The sequence below is a fragment of the Hylobates moloch genome, unplaced genomic scaffold (genome assembly GCF_009828535.3).
Source record: "Hylobates moloch isolate HMO894 unplaced genomic scaffold, HMol_V3 SCAFFOLD_21, whole genome shotgun sequence".
In the NCBI taxonomy this organism is placed as follows: Eukaryota; Metazoa; Chordata; class Mammalia; order Primates; family Hylobatidae; genus Hylobates; species Hylobates moloch.
In genome coordinates, this window is record NW_026652296.1 from 23,719,303 (window position 1) to 23,741,567 (window position 22,265).

General features: G+C 41.4%; 1 protein-coding gene across 6 annotated transcripts in view; it reads left to right on the forward strand.

Annotated features, from left to right (window-relative positions):
- The window catches only part of RBL1 (RB transcriptional corepressor like 1), a 93,746-nt gene that overhangs the window by 61,996 nt on the left and 9,485 nt on the right, over positions 1–22,265 (forward strand). For all 6 annotated transcript variants that reach the window (XM_032142497.2, XM_032142496.2, XM_058432905.1 and 3 more), the window contains 4 exons: positions 326–537; positions 10,327–10,503; positions 12,419–12,490; positions 14,781–14,871. In XM_032142497.2, the coding sequence (XP_031998388.1) occupies positions 326–537; positions 10,327–10,503; positions 12,419–12,490; positions 14,781–14,871 (552 nt within the window). The remainder of the gene's footprint in view (positions 1–325; positions 538–10,326; positions 10,504–12,418; positions 12,491–14,780; positions 14,872–22,265) is intronic.

The window sequence follows — 22,265 nt, forward strand, 5'->3', positions numbered from 1 at the left end:
AGAAAAAAAAAAAAATTTATCAGGCTTGGTGGCTTGCACCTGTAGTCTCAGCTATTTGCAGGGCTTGAGGTGGGAGGATCACTTGATCCCAGGAGGTCAAGGCCACAGTGAGCTGAGATGGCGCCACTACACTCCAGCCTGAGTGACCAAGTGAGACCCTGTCTCAAAAAAAAAAAAAGAAAAGAATTCAGTCATAACCTGGAATTACTATTTTGTAGCCTTCTTATACACACAGATATATGTATATATAATTGTCAAAATATATATAGTTGACAACTTTCCTAGAACGTACGCAGATTATTTCTAATAATGCTTATACATTCAGGTGTTGCAAATGATGCTGGAGAGATCACGCTGATACCTATTTCCATGAATACAAATCAAGAGTCCAAAGTCAAGAGTCCTGTATCACTTACTGCTCATTCATTAATTGGTGCTTCTCCAAAACAGACCAATCTGACTAAAGCACAAGAGGTACATTCAACTGGAATAAACAGGCCAAAGAGAACTGGGTCCTTAGCACTATTTTACAGAAAGGTATGTGTTTTTATAGCACTTAAAAAGAATTTATTTAATCAACGGAAGAAAGATTGAGTAACAGAGACAGACTTTGGTCTTTTTTTTTTTCTAATATACATAACACAAAATTTACCATTTTAACCATTTTTAAATGTACAGTTCAATGGTATTAAATACATTCACATTGTTGTGCAGCTTTATTACTACCGTCTATCTCCAGAACTTTTTCGTCTTCCCATTCTGAAATTCTGTATCCATTTCTCCCTTTCCCCAGCTTCTGGCAACTACTATTCTACTTTCTGTTTCTGTGAATTTGACTACTCTAGGTTATTCATATGAGTGAAATCATATGATATTTGTTTGTTTTTGTGACTGGCTTAGCATAATGTCTTCTAGGTTCATTCATATTATAGCTTGTGCCAGAATTTCCTTCCTTTTCAAGGCTGAATAATATTCTATTGTATGAAGAAGAGAAAAAAAGAACAAAAGAAAAAATATTCCATCGTATTAATATACTTTTTTTAATACCACATTTTGTTTATTCATTCATCTGTTGATGGGCATTTGCGTTGCTTCTACCTTTTGGCTATTGTGAGTTATGCTGCTATGAACATTTGTGTACAGGTGTCTGTTCAAACCAGGCGTGGTTGCTCATGCCTGTAAACCCAGCGCTTTGTGAGGCCGAGGCAGGAGGATCACTTGAACCCAGGGGTTTGAGACCACCCTGGGCAACACAGTGAGACCCTATCTCTATATAAAAAAAAAAAAAAGCCAGGTGTGGTGGCAGATGCCTATAGTCCTGGCTATTTTGGAGGCTGAGGTGGGAGGATCACTTGAGCCCGGGAGGTTGAGGCTACAGGGAGTCGAGATCACACCACTACACTCCAGCCTGGGCAATAGAATGAGGCCCTGTCTTAAGAAGAAAAAAAAATAGCAACAAATATCTATTCAAGTCTCTGCTTTCAATTCCTTTGGGTATATTCCCAGAAATGGGAGAGTTATTTAGTATTTCATTTTCTGAGGAACCACTGTACCATTTTCCACAGTGGCTGGACCATTTTACATTCCCACCAGCAAGGCACAAGTGTTCCAAGTTCTTCACATCCTTGTCAACGTTTCATGTTTTCTGGTTTGTTTGTTTTTTTGATAATGGCCATCCAATGGGTGTAAGAGACATTATGGTTTCGATTTTCATTTCCCTAATGATTAGTAATATTGAGTATCTTTTCATGTGCTTTTGCCCATCTATATATCTTCGTTGTAGAAATGTCTATTCGAGTCTTTTGCCCATTTTTTTAATTATGGGTTTTGTTTTTGTTAAATTGTAGGAGTTCTTTATGTATTCTAGATATTAATGCCCTATAAAATATACTATTTACAAATATTTTCTCCCATTCTGTGAGTTGCCTTTTCATTCCATTGATAGTGTTCTTGACACATCAAAGTTTTTAATCTTAATAAAGTCAATTTATTCTTTTCATTTTTTGTCTGTGCTTTTGGTGTCATACACAAGAAATCATTGCTAAATCCAGTATTATAAAACTTTTCCCCTATGTTTTTGTCTAAGAGTTTTATAGTTTTTAGCTCTTATATTTATTATGTCTATTTTTTTTGAGACAGAGTCTCACTTTATCACCCAGGCTGGAGTGCAGTCACCCAGTCACAGCTCACTGCAGCCTCCGCCTCCCGAGTTCAAATGATCCTCCCACCTCGACCCCCCGAGCAGCTAGGACTACAGGCATGTGCCACCATGCCCAGCTAATTTTCGTTTTTTGTGGGTTTTTTTGTTTGTTTGTTTGTTTTGAGACAGAGTCTTACTCTGTTGCCCAGGCTGGAGTGCAGTGGCGCAATCTCGGCTCACTGCAACCTCTGCCTCCCGGGTTCAAGCAATTCTCCTGTCTCAGCCTCCTGAGTAGCTGGGACTACAGGAATATGCCACCACGCCTGGCTAATTTTTGTATTTTTAGTAGAGACGGGGTTTCACCATACTGGTTAGGCTGGTTTCAAACTACTGACCTCAGGTGATCCACCTGCCTTGGCCTCCCAAAGTGCTGGGATTATAGGCGTGAGCCACCACGCCGGGCCTGTTTTTGAATTTTTTTGTAGAGACAGGGTGTCACCATGTTGCCCAGGCTGGTCTCGAACTCGTGAGCTTAAGTGGTCTGTCCGCCTCAGCCTCCCAAAGTGCTGGGATTACAGCCGTGAGCCACCATGCCCAGCCGATTTTAATTTTTGTATATGGTGTTAGATAAGGGTCTAAAGTCATTCTTTTGCACATGGATATCCATTTTTCCCAGCACGATTTGTTGAAAGACTGTCCTTTTCCATTGAATGAGCTTAGAATCCTTGTTGAAAAGTCACTTGAGCATAGATATGGGGGTTTAATTCTGGGCTCTCTATTCTATTCATTGGACTATATGTCTATCTGTTTTCAGTACCACACTGTTTTGATAACCATAGCTTTGTGTCATAAGTTTTAAAATCAGGAGGTGTGAGACCTCCAACTTTGTTTGTCTTTCTTAAGATTGTTTTGGCTATTTAAGATTTCTTGAGAGTCTGTATGAGTTTTAGGATGGATTTTTCTCTTTCTGCAAAAACATTGTTGGAATTTTGACAGATTGCATTGAACATGGAGATCACATTGGCTAGTGTTGACATCTTAAGAATATCAAGTCTTCCAGTCCATGATCATAGGATGTCTTTTCATTTGCATCTTCTTTAATTTCTTTCAGCAACATTTTGTAGTTTTCTGTATATGTCTTTTGTAAGACAAGTCCTTGCTTAAGATTATTCCTAAGTATTGTATTCTTTTTGATGCTATTGTAAGTAATAAGTAAGTGGAATTGTTGTCTTAATTTCATTGTTTAGATTGTTCATTAATGTAAAGGAACACAAGAGATGTTGTTGTATTGATTTTCTTGCAGCTTTGCTGATTTATTTATTAATTCTATCAGTTTTTATGGATTCTTTAGGTTTTTTGAGTTTTCCATACATAAGATTATGTCATCTGTAAACAAAGATAATTTTACTTCTTTCTTTGCAATTTGGATTTCTTTTTCCTGCCTTATTGCTCTGGCTAGGAATTCCAGTTCTATGTTGAATAAAAGTGGTGAAAGCAAACATCCTTGTCTTACTCCTGATATTAGAGGAACACCTTTCAGGTTTTCAATTTGAGTATGATGTTAGCTGTGGGTTTTTTATATACAGTTGACCCTTGAACAACATGTTTTTGCACTGTACAAGTCCACTTAGATACAGATTTTTCTCAGCCAACACAGAATGAAAATACAGTATTTGAGGGATGTGAAACCTGTGTATATAGAAGGCCATCTTTTTGTACATGGGGATTCTACAGGGCCAAATGTAGGACTTGAGTATGCATAGATTCAGGTATATGCAGGGGCTCCTGGAAGAAATCTCCTGTGTATACCAAGGGATTACTGTATGTCCTTTATAATGTTTAGGTAGTTTCCTTCTCTTCCTAGCTTTTGAGTATTTTTATCATGAAAGGGTGTTAAATTTTGTCAAATGCTTTCCTGTATCACTTGAAATGATTATGTGGCCATTTTCCCTTTGTCCTTTTAATATGGTGTGTTATACAGAATGATTTCCTTATTTTAAATTATCCTTACCTTCTGAGAATAAGTTCTACTTGGTCGTGGTGTATAACCCTCTTCATATGCTGTTGAATTTGTTTTACTAGTATTTAGTTGAGGATTTTTGCGCCAATATTCATAAGAGATAGTGGTCTGTATTTTTTTTATGCTTTCTTTGTCTGGCTTTGCTTTCAAGTAATGTACCTTTAGCCACTTAAAAAATACATTTGACCTTTCAAGAGAACATTATGATCCTGGTGAGCTATAAGTTTAGACTCAGGCTCACAGGGTTTGATTCTGTTTTCAGATCTAACTTACATTTTTTGCCAGCTTGTATTCTTTTGTAACTTTGAGTAAGTAGTTGGCCAGCCTCTGGAATTTACTGAAACTCCGTTGTGTTATGTTGCTGTGGAATGGAGTTCACTGTGGGACAAATACATGTTGGATCTCATGGGTGAATTTTAATTAGCGAAGAATCATTCTAAAGATTGATGGGATACTGTGAGAAGGAGATATATATATATATATATTTTTTTTTTTTTTTAGAGACAAGGTCTTGCTCTGTTACCCAAGCTACAGTGCAGTGGCATGATCATGGCTCACTGTAGCCTTGAACTCCTGGGCTCAAGTGATCCTCCCTCTTTGACCTCCCAAAGCATTGGGATTACTGTGTGAGTCACCACCCAAGCCATTATTTATTTATTTATTTTTGAGACAGAGTCTTACTCTGTCTCCCAAGCTGGAATGCAGTAGCGTGATCTCGGCTCACTATAGCTTCTGTCTCCCAGGTTCAAGCGATTCACCTGCCTCACCCTCCCAAGTAGCTGGGACTATAGGTGTCTACCACCACACCTGGCTAATTTTTGTATTTTTAGTAGAGACAGGGTTTCACCATATTGGCCAGCCTGGTCTCAAACTCCTGACCTCAGGTGATCTGCCCACCACAGCCTCCCAAAGTGCTGGGATTACAGGCATGTGCCACCATGCCCAGCTGTTACTCATAATTTTTATTATAAATCTAGGCCAGGCATGGTGGCTCATGCCTGTAATCTCAGTATTTTCAGAGGCCGAGGCAGGAGGGTTACTGGAGGCTTGCAGTTCAAGACCAGCCTGGGCAACATAGCGAGACCCAGTCTCTACCAAAAAATTAAAAAATTAGCCAGCATAGTGGCACATGTCTGTAGTCACAGCTACTCAGGAGGCTGAAGTGGGAGGATAACATGAGCCCATGATTTCGAGGCTGCAGTGAGCTAAGAAGGTGCTACTACACTCCAGCCCAAGCAACAGAGTAAGACCCCGTCTCCAAAACTCAAAAATAAATAAATCTAGTGTGTTACCTTTTAAATTAGCATATAACCAGTTCTTATTATAATGCCTAAATTATTTTAATATTGATGGAAAAGCACTAAAAACGGTTGACCTTAGACATAACTTGAATTTGTCCTATTTCTTACAAGCACGTTTTGAATCATCAGCTTCTGATAAGATAGACATGTTAATCAGATATTTATAACCAAACATGACTGCAGTGCATCCCACAACTAGATGGTTGGCTAGCCCATTCTATTGCCCAGGTTGGAGTACAGTGACTATTCACAAGCACAGTTATAGCATGCTAGAGCCCAAACTCATAGGCTTAAGTCATCCTCCTTCATTACCCTCCGAGTACCTGGGTCTACAGGCAAATTTAAGTGTATTTCTCTACTAATCATTCTTTTTTTATTATTATTTTGAGACGGGGTCTTGCTCTGTCGCCCAGACTAGAGTGCAGAGGCACGATCATGTCTCACTGCAGTCTACCTCACAGGCTCAAGAGATCCTCCTGCCTCCTGAATAGTAGGACCACAGGCATGCACCACCCCACCCAACTAAATTTTTTTTTTTTTTTTTTTTGTAGAAATGGAGTCTCGCTGTGTTTCCCAGGCTCGTCTCGAACTCCTGGGCTCAAGCGATCCTCCCACCTCAGCCTCCCAAAGTGCTGGGATTACAACAGGTGTGAGCCACCACGCCCAACCAACTGTTCTTGTAATAATTTTTTTTTTTTTTTAAGATGGAGTCTCGCTCTGTTGCCAGGCTGGAGTGCAGTGGTGCGATCTCAGCTCACTGCAGCCTCCAACTCCCTAGTTCAAGTGATTCTCTGCCTCAGCCTCCTGAGTAGCTGGGATTACAGGGATGCACCACCATGCCCAGCTAATTTTTTTATTTTTAGTAGAGACAGGGTTTCACCACGTTGGCCAGGACAGTCTTGATCTCCTGACCTCGTGATCCACCACCTCATCCTCCCAAAGTACCAGTATTACAGGTGTGAGCCACTGTGCCCGGCCTAATAATTTTTTTTTTTTTTTTGAGATGGAGTCTTGCTCTGTCAGCCAGGCTGGAGTGCAGTGGCACAATCTTGGCTTACTGCAACCTCTGCCGCCCGGGTTCAAGCGATTCTCCTGCCTCAGCCTCCTGAGTAGCTGGGATTACATGTGTGTGCCACCACGCCTGGCTAATTTTTGTATTTTTAGTAGAGACAGGATTTCAGAATCTTGGCCAGGCTGATCTTGAACTTCTGACCTCGTGACCCACCCGTCTCGGCCTCTCAAAGTGCTGGGATTACAGGCGTGAGCCACTGCGCCCAGCAATAATTTTTTATATGTCCTTTTTTCTCTATGTGAAATAAATCTTCCTTAATTTATACTCTTCCTCAATCATGTTTTTCTCCATTCTTTTGTCACTTGCTGTCATGGAAGGTCTCAGCCCACACTCTGAATTAGATAGTTTTATATTAAGATAAAACATGAGGATTATTTTTTACGTTTTTATATCAAATCCTGTTTCTTTCACAGTACTTCCAATGTGTTTTCTGACCTCGGGCATAGTGATTGTCTATTTATTTCTTAGATTTTGGTTTAGCTGTTTGAAAATAATAGTAGCTTAAACAAGAGAAGAATTTATCTTTCACGTAAAGTCTGTGTAAGTAGTATGGGACTGCTGTGGTTACCACGACCATTAAGAACCCAGGTCCTGGCCAGGTCGGTGGCTCACGCCTGTAATCCTAGCACTTTGGGAGGCCGAGACAGGCGGATCATGAGGTCAGGAGTTCGAGACCATCCTGGCTAACATGGTGAAACCCCATCTCTACTAAAAATACAAAAAAATTACCCGGGCATGGTAGCAGGCACCTGTAGTCCCAGCTACTCGGGAGGCTGAAGCAGGAGAATGGCGTGAACCTGGGAGGCGGAGGTTGCAGTGAGCCGAGATCACGCCACTGCACTCCAGCCTGGGCGACAGAGCGAGACTCCATCTCAAAAAAAAAAAAAAAAAAAAAACCCAGGTCCCTTCAAGGTTTTTTTGGCCATTCTCAACGCAAGGTTTCTAACTCAGTCCATGATGACTGCTTCCCTTCCAGATATCATATCTGCATTCTAGCCAGCAGGAAGAAAAAGAGCATGCCTCCTCACCTTCAGAACCTGTCCTAGAAGTTACAAACACCAGTGCTGTTTATTTCCCACTTAGTCATGTAGCCACTTGTAGAATTTTTTTTTTCTTTTTGGAGACAAGGTCTTGCTCAGTCACCCATGCTGGGGTGCAGTGGCAAGATCATGGCTCACTGCAGCCTCAACCTCCCAGCCTCAAGCGATCCTCTCACCTCAGCCTCCTGAGTACCTGGGACTCTAGGCACAGGCTACCACACCCAGCTTATTTTTTAATTTTTTGTAGAGAAGAGGTTTCGCTAGGTTGCTTAGGATGGTTTCAAACTCCTGGACTCAAGCAGTCCATCCACCTCACCCTCCCAATGTTCTGGGAATACAGATGTGAGCCACTGTGCCCAGGCAGAATTTTCAAAGGGGCAAATATAGTCTTTATTACAGGAAGGTGGGTGTAAATGTTAAGGGTTCTGTTATTGCAGAAGAGGAGACGGACACTGGAAAACAACTCATTTATAGCTTCTACAACCATTCTTTGTCTTCTGTTCCTTTCAATTATAGCTCATTTATTTTCATTACATTGTGGGTTTTGGAGCAACTGATTCTCCAAGGAATTTCATCTTTTAGGGAAACCCCTTCTTTGAATGAAATAGTCTCCAGAAGTATAAACAAAATATATGAAAGCAGGGCTGCTTTGGTTGTCAGTTAGGATGGTTGAGGGAGAGTCTTGCTCTTTTCACCACCTTTACTGGCTTGTCTCCTCTGTCCCTTCACCCCCTACTATGCCTAAGGACTGTTTTAACAACAGAGCTTGAAAATATAGCAGTTTCCCCATTTACTTACCATTTTTAATTTTCAAAATGGCAAATTATTGCCTCTGATAATTAACCTAAGTTTGACAGAAATAAGACTTTTTTTGGTGAATTCTTTATTTTGAATGTTGTTTTAGAATCTAACATCCTTTTCCTTTCATTTAATTATAACCTACTCAATATAGATTAGAAACTAGAAAATGTAAAAGGAACTGAAATGTCTGAATCTATAATAAATTCAAAATAACCATTCGTTGAGTAAATTATAACGATTATCTATGCTGAACTCAGTGTGATGCTGGTGTTCTATGCCTAAATAGAATTTACTGTGAATGTTAGAATTAAAAGCCTTCCAGCATATGTGTATCCTATAAGCATTGGATCAGCTCTGTAAAAGATACTTTACCAAGTATTACTTAATTACATACTATTTTTAATTATTCTAGCTAGGACTATATCTCTTATCTTCTCCTTTCATGAATATAAAGTTCTAGCATCTTTCTCTCTGCTCTGACCCTACTGTTTCCTCAGCATGGCTGGACCAGAAACAAGGGGAGAGGATGCAGAAAATTTGTTTGCTGTAAAATAAATCACTGGTGGCTTTGGAGTCAACTGTTTGTCTCTCTTTATATTAGATTACTGAGTAGCTTAAATTAGTTTTTAAGCTCAGTTTGTAGGTATTTTTCTGCCAAAGATAATTTTCTGTAAGGGGTAACTTACTTTTTTTTTCCATCTGGAAATTTAAAGACATAGTTTGGGCCGGGCGCGGTGACTCACGCCTGTAATCCCAGCACTTTGGGAGGCCGAGGCCAGCAGATCACCTGAGCTCAGGAGGTCGATACCACCCTGGGCAACATGGTGAAACCTCATCTCTACTCAAATACAAAAAAAAAAATTAGCCAGGCGTGGTGGCGCTTGCCTGTAGTCCCAGCTATTTGGAAGGCTGAGACACGAGAATCACTTGAGCCCAGAGGTGGAGGTTGCAGTGAGCCAAGATCGTGCCACTGCACTCCAACTTAGGCTACAGAGTGAGACTCTGTCTCAAAAAAAAAAAATAGTTTGAATAGAATAGTCTGGTTTAGGAATACCACATCAGGGTTATCAAGTCTTGAAATAAAAAAAACAGTCTTGCAGGATCTAGGGCCAGGGAATTGAACTGAATTTATTTTCACATGCTTTAAAAAAAAAAAAAAACTTTGTATCTTATTTATTTTAATGTTCCTGTTTTGTTCCCATTGTGCTCATAAAAAGTGTAGAATATAGGAGCAATTTTTTAAATGTTTTTGCTTTCTGACTCATTTTTGGAGTCAAACATTTATTATTTGGCATGTTAGGCCCCCTAGCAATTTTACCTGAACCCAAAGAGAATAGACAGAGACTTCTGAGCTTTGAAAAATTATGCGTTCGGGCTGGGCACAGTGGCTCACACCTGTAATCCCAGTACTTTGGGAGGCTGCAGTGCATGGATTACTTGAGGTCAATAGTTAAAGACCAGCCTGGCCAACATGATGAAACCCCGTCTCTACTAAAAATACAAAAATTAGCTAGGCGTGGTGGTATGCACCTGTAAGCCCAGTTACTCAGGAGGCTGAGGCAGGAGAATTGCTTGAATGCAGAAGGCAGAGGTTGCAGTGAGCCAAGATTGTGCCACTGCACTCCAGCATGGGTGACAGAGTGAGAATCCACCTAAGGAAAAAAAAAAAGGAAAAATTATGTGTTCATAATTGTCATGATGCAGATAAGTCCTATATTTCAGTTTTTCTTACTTTACATAGTTGGCAGCATAGAGTAATAGATGACATCTTTAAAAAATTTTTCAAGTAGTTTTGCTTTAATCTATATCCTCCTGCCATAGATAGAACAGAAATTTTATTTAATTTTGCATATCAACAGCCTATGTTTTTTAATCTTGGTCTTGGTAAGACATAAAAATTTGAGAAATGATTTACTTGGTGTTTTGCATCAATGTGTTACCTTCTATTTTAGGTCTATCATTTGGCAAGTGTACGCTTACGTGATCTATGTCTAAAACTGGATGTTTCAAATGAGTTACGAAGGAAGATATGGACGTGTTTTGAATTCACTTTAGTTCACTGCCCTGATCTAATGAAAGACAGGCATTTGGATCAGCTTCTCCTTTGTGCCTTTTATATCATGGCAAAGGTAATGTATAAATTGGGAGAAGAGGCTGGGCATGGTGGCTCACACGTATAATCTTAGCACTTTGGGAGGTCAAGGTGAGCAGATCGCTTGAGCCCAGAATTTCGAGACCAGCTTGGGCAACATGGTGAAACCTCGTGTCTATAAAACATATGAAAATTAGCTGGGCATTGTGGCTTGCACCTATAGGCCCAGCTACTTGGGAGACTGAGGTGGGAGGATCTCTTGAGCCCAGGAGGCCAAGGCTGCAGTGAGCCGAGATCATGACACTGCACCTCAGCCTGAGCAATAGAGCAAGACCCTGTCTCAAGAAAAATAAAAGTTTCTGTACCATATTGCGTATTGCTTTCTCATGATTTATTGTGCTGCCTCAGAAGAGCATTTTACTTTCTAGTTGCTACAACGTGTTTTAAGTCATAGAATAACATATCTTGCTTGTTTTTTAAAATTCTCATATATCTGATACCACTCATTTGTCTTGACCGAACTGGCCACACTGGCAGTCCTAGAAGATGTGTGCAGTTAAGACTTGATTTTTCAGCGTTTTGAGACAGAGCATGTTTTTAAACTCCTTTGTGACCCCTCCTCCCACAATGCCTCTTTGAAATCTCTGTAAAAAATAAGTCTTAATAATTGTTATGGTAGCACTATGGCGGTTGACGAGAACATGCACCATACAAAAGGCAACAAAAAGGGAGCCAAGAAGAAAATGGTTGATTCATTTTTTAAGAAAGATTGGTTTGATGTAAAGAAGCACCGACTATGTTCAATACAAGAAATACTGGAAAGACACTAGTTACCAGGACTCAAGGAACCAAATTGCATCTGATAGCCTCAAGTGTCATGTGTTTGAAGTGAATCTTGCTGATTTGCAGAATGATGAAGTTGCAGTTAGAAAACTCAACCTGAAGGGCCGGGCGCAGGCTCACACCTGTAATCCCAGCACTTTGGGAGGCCAAGGCAGGCAGATCACGAGGTCAGGAGATTGAGACCATCCTGGCTAACACAGTGAACCCTGTCTCTACTAAAAATACAAAAATAAGCTGGGCATGATGGCACGCGCCTGTAGTCCTAGCTACTCGGGAGGCTGAGGCAGGAGAATCACTTGAACCTGGGAGGCAGAGGTTGCAGTGAGCCAAGATCATGCCACTGCACTCCAGCCTGGATGACAGAGCGAGACTCCATCTCAAAAAAAAAAAAAAAGAATAAAAAAATTAAAAGATAAATGTTACTAACTAATCGTGTGTTTTCCAGAAGACTGTTAGAGTTCAGGCTTTGCCATTTCTAGCTCATTATAGAGAACAGGTTTAGCACTAATGGACAGTGAAGCAGGGGAAAAGAGTGACTTAAGTGAAGTTTATGATCACAGAGATCTCAGAAGGAATTCCTTTTTGGATCACTAATCCATTTTCTTCCTTTTGGCCACCACTGTGACTTCCATCTAAGCATTAGAAACCCTACAGTCTGTCCTGAAATGTTAAAACCTAATCCTGTAATAGCCACTCAGTTTGACTGAGAATCATCACTGTAAGATACCTTTAATCCTTCATATGTGGTTAATTTACTTTTAAGTAAGTACTTAAAAATTAATAAAACTGGAGACTGCAGGGAATTAAACAGATCTGAGTTTTCTTATATCTTTTTTTATATAAAGAAATAGATTTTCAGTAGAGTCACACCATAGCAGTTTCACTGCTTTTTGATTAATGAAACTATTAAGTGAGTCCCCACAGGCCACAAAGCCTGAACTTTAAAGGTAGAAAAAATCATAAATGTTAGTGGTTTTTATTCATGGACTGGCCTGGGGTTAATGGTTTTCTGCAAGGTTGCTCTCAGTGCCAACTTATAATTGAAGTTTTGTTCAGAGCCATTTTTCTTTCAAAAAGCAGTTGATAAATGCAGTTTTTATTTTCCTTAGGTAACAAAAGAAGAAAGAACTTTTCAAGAAATTATGAAAAGTTATAGGAATCAGCCCCAAGCTAATAGTCACGTGAGTTACATTATTTTTCCTGCTGTCCAAAAAGATTTACTCTTTTCCACTGACAAGTTATATAAAAGGTAAACTTATTTTATAGTTTTAATATACTTCAGATTTTCTGTTTTAATGGATAACATTAAACTCAAGAGATAATTTCATTGAAGGACAGTTTCAGTAGAAGCTAGGAAGTCTGACTGTTTCTGACTCATCCATATACTTTCATATACTTCTCAAAAGTTCTGCCATTCCATTTGTTCATTTAATGAAAGATATGTATAATTGCTGGGTGCGATGTCTCACGCCTGTAATCCCAGCACTTTGGGAGGTGGAGGCAGGTGGATTATCTGAGGTCAGGAGTTCGAGACCAGCCTGGCCAACATGGTAAAACCCTGTCTCTACTAAAAATACAAAAATTAGCCAGGTGTGGTGTCACACGCCTGTAATCCCTGCTACTCGGGAGGCTGAGGCAGGAGAATTGCTTGAGCCCAGGAGGGAGAGGTTGCGGTGAGCCAAGATCATTCCACTGCACTCCAGCCTGGCCGACAGAGTGAGACTCTGTCTCAAAAAAAAAAAAAAAAAAAAAAGATATGTATAATAATAATATTCTTTAATTATATGAGACTTTATTTTTTTAATGATATTTAAACCCAGTGAAATTTGAGTATTCATTAACCTAACTACAGCTTCTTTTGCCATCTGCTAAGCATCCTAATGTTTGCATCTTTGAATAGATGTTAAACATTTCTGATTATATTGTTCTGGCTGTGGTGAAAATTCCATGAAACCTTTCAGTCATGGTAGCAGAGTGGACTGGCACACAATAAGCATTTAATGAATGTTAATGCCATATTGTTGTTATTATTGTACTGAAGAACACAAGTAAATTACCTTAAGGGTTTGATCATTCAAGAACCTAGTTGCTCTGCTCTTAGGAAGCATAGTGGCCTCTTCTCTGGCCCTGGAAACTGTAGACAGAAAGAGAGACGTAGTGGCCTAGACTGCAGACCAAAATAGAGATGTGGCCTCAGTATTAGTAGTTATATCCCCTTCTAAGAGAGCTTCGTTTAAGCCCTAAAAGACATTATAGCAAGCAATATAGAGACATTTGAAGAACCAAGTATAGGTATTTGTTATATCCTGTGATAAGCTAAGAGTTTCTGGGCTTCTTCAGGAAAATCCCTCAGGAACAGAGCCTAGAAAGCTCTAGATTGTCCTTGAAGATCATTAAGGTGAGGTTAGTGTGAGTCAAGAATGGGCCAAGCCATGGCTCCCTGAATATCCTCTTAATACCAGTAACCTATAATACAGTACAAGGGGGAATGGATCATGCCTTTCCAGCTATCTCAGAGGTGAGAAATAGTTTAGGGGCAGGGAAGGGAAAAGATTTTCATGTGGCCATCTGAAAGGAGATGGGAATGGGCTGGGGGCAGAAAAACAAGCTGCATTAAGAACAAATGACTCTTGTCCAGGCGCAGTGGCTCACACCTGTAATCCCACCAGTTAAGGAGGCCAAGGCAGGCAGATCGCCTGAGCCCAGGAGGTCAAGGCTACAGTGAGCCATGACTGTGCCACTGCACTCCAGTCTGAGCCATGGAGTGAGACCCTGTCTCTAAAAAGAAAAAAAAAGACCAATTGATTGTTGTGTAAGGAATTAAAAAGAAGGAGGAATTAATTCAGGTCTTTTGTTTTTTGTTTGTTTGTTTTATTTTGTTTTGTATTGGAGACAGAGTCTTGCTCTGTTGTCCAGGCTGGAGTGCAGTGGTGTGATCTCAGCTCAATGCAACCTCCACCCACTGAGTTCAAGCAGTTCTCCTGCCTCAGCCTCCCTAGTAGCTGGAATTACAAGTGTGCGCTACCACACCCAGATAATTTTTGTATTTTTAGTAGAGGCGGGCTTTCACCACGTTGGCCAGGCTGGTCTTGAACGCCTGGCCTCAAGAGATCTGCCTGCCTCAGCCTCCCAAAGTGCTGGGATTACAGGTGTGAGCCACTGCACCTGAACAAATTCAGGTCTTTAAAGTTGCTTTTATTTAGTAAAACCTGATCATCAGTCTTTAGTTGCTATTTCTCATATTTTATAAACTGAGCCCATCTTAGATGGTAGGCTCTTCTCCAGTATCCCCTCTTTTATGGTATGTGTTATAATCTATACTTACTAGAGCTAATAACATTTTACCCTTGAGTATCACTTATACAGACAAATAGTTTTTTATTGGTTTGAGATTTTGCTCTTCTCACTTTGATTTTGTTTAACCTGTACCTCTGTGACCGAGCAGTCCTTTTTTTCCCCTCTGGCGTGTAGGTATATAGAAGTGTTCTGCTGAAAAGTATTCCAAGAGAAGTTGCGGCATATAATAAAAATATGAATGATGACTTTGAAATGATAGATTGTGGTAAGTTATCCAATTTAACATACTATGTGTAAAACACATTGGATCACACTGTACATAATACAGTGGGTGTCAGACAACATGGAAATGTGAATCATAAGGAGGTGAGGTGGACAATGCACACATTTTGAAAACAAATAAGTTTGAGATTAGAATGTGCTGGTATAGTTTATTGAAACCATTAATTTGTCCCCTGTTAATTGTGTTTTGGAAGAAGTTTTCTAGTCTACTTATACATGTTAATGAAACACGTAAAAGAGACTTAATAAAATTCTAAAATCTGAATGACAAGGAAAACAAGGTAGCTGACAGTATTCTTCCCGAGGAGTCTGTTAAGAAAATGTCCTGGCTGGGCACGGTGGCTCACACCTGTAATTCCAGCACTTTGGGAGTCCAGGGCGGGTGGATCACGAGGTCAAGAGATCGAGGCCATCCTGGCCAACATGGTGAAACCCCATCTCTACTTAAAAAAAATACAAAAATTAGCTAGGCGTGGTGGTGTGTGCCTGTAGTCCCAGCTACTCAGGAGCCTGAGGCAGGAGAATCGCTTGAACCCAGGAGGCGGAGGTTGCAGTGAGCTGAGATCACGCCACTGCACTCCAGCCTGGCGGCAAAGTGAGACTCTGTCACACACACACACACACACACACAAAAGAAAATGTCCTGTTCATATAAGTATTATTTATAGGTAATTCTGCTACCATAGGCAAGACTGCACCCTATTGCCACCATCATGCTAAGACTTCAGGCACTAGTAATCTTTTTTTTCAGAGAAAGGAAAATCAAATGGTTAGTATTCATACACCTCTTCTGCCTACCTCCTTTCCCTTGTCTCATCTTTCCATGTATTTAAGGTGTATGTAATATATACATGTGTATATACTATGATTTTTTTTTTTTTTTTTTGAGATAGGGTTTTGTTCTGTCACCTACACTGAAGTGCAGTGGTATGATCATGACTCACTGCAACATGGACTTCCCAGCCTCAAGCAATCCTTCCACCTCAGCCTCCTGAGTAGCTGGAACTGCAGGCATGCACCATCACTCTGGCTAATTTTTATATTTTTTGTAGAGACGGGATTTTGCCATGTTTGCTCAGGCTAGTCTCGAAATCGTGAGCTCAAGTGATCCGCCCACCTTGGCCTCCCAAAGTACTAGGATTACAGGCATGAGCCCCTGTGCTAAGCCTAGGTACTGTGATTTCTTTAATGCCACAGTGTGAGACATTTAGGTCATTTCTCCTTTTCTTGTCTCGTCTCTCCCCTCCCCTCCCCTCCCCTCCCAGCCCCTCCCCTCTCCTCTCCTCTCCTCTCCTTTCCTCTCTTCTTCCCATCCCCATCCCCCTTCCTCCCCCTCCCCTGCCCTCCTTTCTCTTTTATTTTTTCTTTTCTTTTCTTTTCTGAGACAGGATCTTACTCTGTTACCCAGGCAGGAATGCAGTGGCACAATCATGGCTCACTGCAGCCCTGACCTCTGGTGCTCCTTCCATCTCAGTCTTACTGCCACACCCAACTAATTTTTTGTAGAGCTGGGATTTTGCCATGTTGCCCAGGCTGGTCTCCAACTCCTGGGCTCAAGCAGTCTCCCTACCATGACCTCCCAAAGTGCTGGGATGACAGGTGTAAGCCACCATGCCTGGCCAGGTTGCTTCTAATTATGCACAGCTCTGTAATGAGCATCATTTGTAGCTTAATCTTTAGGCCACATCCTTAGGATAAATTCTTAAGAGAAAATCTGATGAACTAAAACAAATTTTTAAATTATAAAAATATCCATAATCATTATGGTGTCCACTGGGATATAAACTTTTAAGATTTCATTCACCAAAAAGATATTTTAATAATGTCCTAGACTCTGACTCCATTTGAGGATAATAGGCCACTCAATTCTTTTTACATAAGTGTATTATTCTGGAGCCTTTTCAAGGCAATGAGGAGTATGTAAGACAGTAACCCTGGCCGGGTGCGGTGGCTCACACCTGTAATCCCAGCACTTTGGGAGGCCAAGGTGGGTGGATCATCTGAGGTCAGGAGTTCGAGACCAGCCTGGCCAACATGGCGAAACCTTGTCTCTACTAAAAATACAAAAATTAGCCGGGCATGGTGGCGAGCACTTGTAATCCCAGCTACTTAGGAGGCTAAGGCACAAGAATTGCTTGAACCCAGGAGGCAGAGGTTGCAGTGAGCCAAGATCACACTACTGCACTCCAGCCTGGGTGACAGGGTGAGACTCCATCTCAAGAAAAAAAAAAAAAAACGCTGGGCACGGTGGCTCACGCCTGTAATCCCAGTACTTTGGGAGGCCGAGATGGGTGGATCACAAGGTCAGGAGTTCAAGACCAGCCTGGCCAAGATGGTGAAACCCATCTCTACCAAAACTACAAAAATCAGCCAGGTGCAGTGGCAGACACCTGTAATCCCAGCTACTCAGGAGGCTGAGGCAGGAGAATCGCTTGAACTCGGGCGGCAGAGGTTGCAGTGAGCCAAGATCCCGCCACTGCACTCCAGTCTGGGCAACAGAGCAAGACTATCTCAAAAAAACAAACAAGGCTGGGTGCGGTGGCTCACGCCTGTAATCCCAGAACTTTGGGAGGCCGAGGCGGGTGGATCATGAGGTCAGGAGATCGAGACCATCCTGGCTAACACGGTGAAACCCCGTTTCCACTAAAAATACAAAAAATTATCCAGGCGTGGTGGCAGGCGCCTGTAGTCCCAGCTACTCCTGAGGCTGAGGCAGGAGAATGGCGTGAGCCCGGGAGGTGGAGCTTGCAGTGAGCGGAGATTGTGCCACTGCAGTCCAGCCTGGGCGACAGAGCTAGACTCCGTCTCAAAAAAACAACAACAACAACAAAAAGCCATTTTCTATATTTGTTATACATGTTGCTTACCTATCCGCGGTGGTTTTCCTGTTCCTACAAAACCAGACATCAGAGGTTAGCTAGAAAGCTGTGGATCCCTTGCCTGTTTTGTGTTTTTTCTGTGAGAAACTAACTGCTAGCAAGTATCTGAGCTACAAGAGCAGTGAAGTTCTAGAGAGTAGAAGTGAGCAAAAGATAATAGATGATGTCCTTTTCTGTTTTGTTTTCTTTTTGATAAGTATCTGCCAAAGAAACTTGAGGTGACTGAGAGTTCGCCACTTCCTGTATATATAGGTTTCAGATCAAATTCTGCTACACAATTTTTTTCTTTTTTTTTTTTTTTTTTTTTTGAGATAGTCTCACTCTTGTCGCCCAGGCTGGAGTGCAATGGTGCAATCTCTGCTCACTGCAACCTCCGCCTCCCAGGTTCAAGTGATTCTCCTGCCTCAGCCTCCTGAGTAGCTGGGATTACAGGCACCTGCCACCACGTCCAGCTAATTTTTGTATTTTTAGTAGAGACGGGGTTTTGCCATGTTGGCCAGGCTGGTCTTGAACTCCTGATCTCAGGTGTTCCGCCCGCCTTGGCCTCCCAAAGTGGTGGGATTACAGGCGTCAGCCACTGCACCTGACCTTTTGTTTGTTTTGAGACCATGTCTTGCTCTGTCACCCAGGTTGGAGTACAGTGTGGCACAGTCACAGCTCACTGCAGCCTTGACCTCCCAGGCCCAAGTGATTCTCGGCTCAGCCACGGCCTGGCTAATTTTTACATTTTTTGTAGAGATGGGGTTTCACCATGTTGCCAAGGCCAGTCTTGAACTCCTGGGTTCAAGTGATCCATCTGCCTTGGCCTCCCAAAGTGCTGGGATTACAGGCGTGAGTCACCACACTCTGCCTTACATACGGTTATTAACTAGATATATTTATTAGCAAGTAAGCAAACAACGATTGTTACAGATCCTGTACAGTGGTGGTGGCACAGGGCAGGGAGAATATCCAGTGATAATGAACTCAGGAATTCTGGCACTCAAAAAGCGAGAGCACAGTGGCTTACGTCTATAATCCCAGCACTTTGGGAGGCCAAGCCAGGAGGGTGGTTTGAACCCAGGAGTTCAAGACCATTGTGGATAACATAGTGAGAGCCTATTGCTACAAAAGATTTTTAAAAATAGCCACACATGGTGGTGGGCTTCTGTAGTCCAAGCTACTCAGGAGGCTGAATTGGGAGGTTGGCTTCAGCCCAGGATGTCAAGGCTGCAGTGAGCCAGGATCTTGCCACTGTACTCCAGACAGAGCAAGAACCTGTCTCAAAAAAAAAAAAAAAAGAGAGAGAGAAAGTTATGTAGGAGGGTATACAATCAGACAAGTCTATATTCAGATAAGTCACCTTCCAGTTCTTAGAGCTATGGCTAGATGCTATGACCCAGATTTGGACACACCAAAGAACACTGACTTGGGAAGAACAGTTCTGGTTCTATAAACAAATTCATTATGGGTTGTAAAATAATTACTGTTTAAAAAGCACACACACAATTTATATATCCTATGCGGTAAGTTCATATATCCCAGTTCTATGTCTGACCACCACCCATAGAAAAGATTTGCTCAAGAACAGGTGTCAAGATTTCAGATGCAGGATTCAGTCAGCCTTAAAGCTAGCATCAAGCAAATACCGTGGATCAGAATTCAGGGCTGAACACAGGACTTCTCAGAGCTTTTAGCCTTGATGTTATTATCCCTAAGAGTAAAGCCGAGAGACTTCTCTGCATCTTTCATCCCTTTCATGGCTATTGAGGGTAGTGTCTCAAATATTTTAACCAATCTGCTTATCTTAAATACTTTTTATTTCCTGAACATGAGCTCATTTTTATCGTTAGTCACACTTAATAAACATTCACTATTTTCATCAGTAAAAACCCATTTCTGGCTGGACATGGTGGCTCACACCTGTAATCCCAGCACTTTGGGAGACCGAGATAGGGTCTCACTGTGTTGCCCAGACTGGTCTGGAACTCTTGGGCTCAAGTGATCCTCCCACCTCAGCCTCCCAAAGTGCTGGAATTACAGGCGTGAGCCACCACACCCAGCCAAGTATGTTTTTTTAAATGTCTTTTTTTCTTTAGTTTTTTTTTTTAATTTTAGAGATGAGATCTTGCTCTGTTGCCCAGGCTGGAATGTAATGGGGCAATCATAGCTCACTGCAACCTTGATTTCCTGGGTTCAAGCAGTCCTCTCATCTCAGCCTCCCAAGTAGCTAGGGCTAAAGGTGCATGCCACCACACCTAGTTTTTAAATTTCTTTAATTTTTAAAAAAAAATTTTTATAGAGACAGGGTTTCACCACACCCAGCCTCCCACAATTTTAAATGTTTGGTTCATTCAAGTAAAGTATACCTCCTTACCTTATGTAAGTATTAACAGCTGGAATTGGAATGACACAGAAATATGGAGACACTGTAGTCTCTGTCTCAAGAAATTTCTAATTGAAGGAGGACATTAAATAATTTTAGGCCAGGCGTGGTCACTCATGTCTGTAATCCCAGCACTTTGGGAGGCCAAGGTGGGAGGATCAGTTGAGCCCAGGAGTTACAGACCAGCCTAGAAAATATAAGGAGACCCTGTCTCTACAAAAAGTAAAAAAAAAAAATTAGCTGGGTGTGGCAGCATGCGCCTGTAGTCCCAGCTACTCAGGAGGCTGAGGCAAGAGGATCAAGAACCTTTCATAAAAACAAAACAAAAAGAAATAATTTTAATTGATCCATATAATGAGAATAACCTAGAAGAGCTGTTAACAAGCCAGTATCCTTTGAAACAGTGTTTCCCAGAATGGTAGTATATGTGTTTTGGGGGGTCCAGGCACAGTGGCTCATGCCTGTAATCCCAGCACTTTGGGAGGCCAAGGCGGGCGGATCACCTGAGGTCAGGAGTTCAAGACCAGCCTGTCCAGCATGGCGAAACCCTATCTCTACTGAAAATACAAAAATTAGCCAGACATGGTGGTATGCTCCTGTAATCCCAGCTACCCAGGAGGCTGAGGCAGGAGAATCGCTGGATCCCTGCAGGCAGAGACTGCAGTGAGCCGAGATTGCGCCACTGCACTCCAGGCTGGGTGACAGAGCAAGACTCCATCTCAAAAAAACAAAAAGAAAAAAAAAAGTGTTTTGGGAGAAGAGAGACTATACATAAAAAATTGGGGAAGTATGGAATTAAAGTGAACATGAGAGTTATTTTTTTCCCCAACTGCAGTACTTCTCAAAGCCTTATACTAACATGGATTTCTGAATTTCCAATATAATATACAGCATTTCCTCAACTTTATTTAACCACATAGCTCCCCTCCCCTCCCACCCTAGTCAAGATCCTTTAGAAATAGCAGAAGTGAAAAAGACATCCAAATTAAGACTGAGATCCCCTGGGGCTCTTTGGTCTTTGAACCATGTTTGTGTTTTCTGGTTTTCCTAAGGTGAAGGCATTGCTTCTACCCATGTTCTCAATGTTTGTAGGCCAATGTATTGAGAATGAGAGCTTTTTTCATATATATGCTAAATTCTTTTTAATTGGTAGTGGTTTTCTTAGCTCTTCTAAACACATGGTTCTTGTGTATACAAGTAAATGATAGTTTGTAATACTCTGTAATACTCTTCCCTTCCTTCCCCAAAAAATAGTAGGACAAAGTTCTGCCTGGTTTCACAAGCTATCCCAGAGTTGCACCATTAAGTAGGAAACTATGTTGGGGTAAGCTGTTATTTTACAATTGAGGGTGCTCAGTAAAACCTGAACACTGGTTCCTGATCAGGGTTCCTGTTGTATGTGGTACAATAAGGCTCTTAGACCACCTGTCACCTGCCATGTATTTGCAGAGAAATAAATATAATTCATTTTGCTTCTTCCTTAACCTCTCAGGATATGCTTTACCTTTTAGAATCTTTCCACCTTTCTCAAAGACACAAGAAGAATATCTGCAGGCCTTTTAGTTATCTGAAGCTGAGGTTTGCCACTGCCTCCCATACTATAGAACTTAGCTAAACGCCAGCCCAGGGCTGTTGCCCCTCTAAGAGCCACTAGTGACAGTGAGCTCAACAGCTATGGTTGTGAAAACATTCTGAAGTGGAATCTAGAGAAAAGAGCACCACCTTCAGTTCATATGTTTGCATTTCTCTAGATTCCAATTTGACTTATAAGTAATACAGATGGATTTCTGAACCTTCTCTGAAAATATTAATTTCTCTACATAAAGATTTGTGGGATTTTTTTAATATTGTAGAAAGGTAATTTAAATCACCAACTTGTATATTAAAGTATGCTTTGTGGCTGGGCATGGCGGCTCATGCCTGTAATCCCAGCACTTTGAGAGGCTGAGACTAGTGGATCACTTGAGCCCAGGAGTTGGAAACCATCCTGGGCAACATGGCAAAACCCCGTCTCTACTAAAAATAAAAAATAGCCAGGCATGGTGGCACGTCCCTGTAGTCCCAGCTACTCAGGAGGCTGAGGTGGGAGGATCACTTGAATCCAGGAGGTCGGGGCTGCAGTGAGCCAAGATT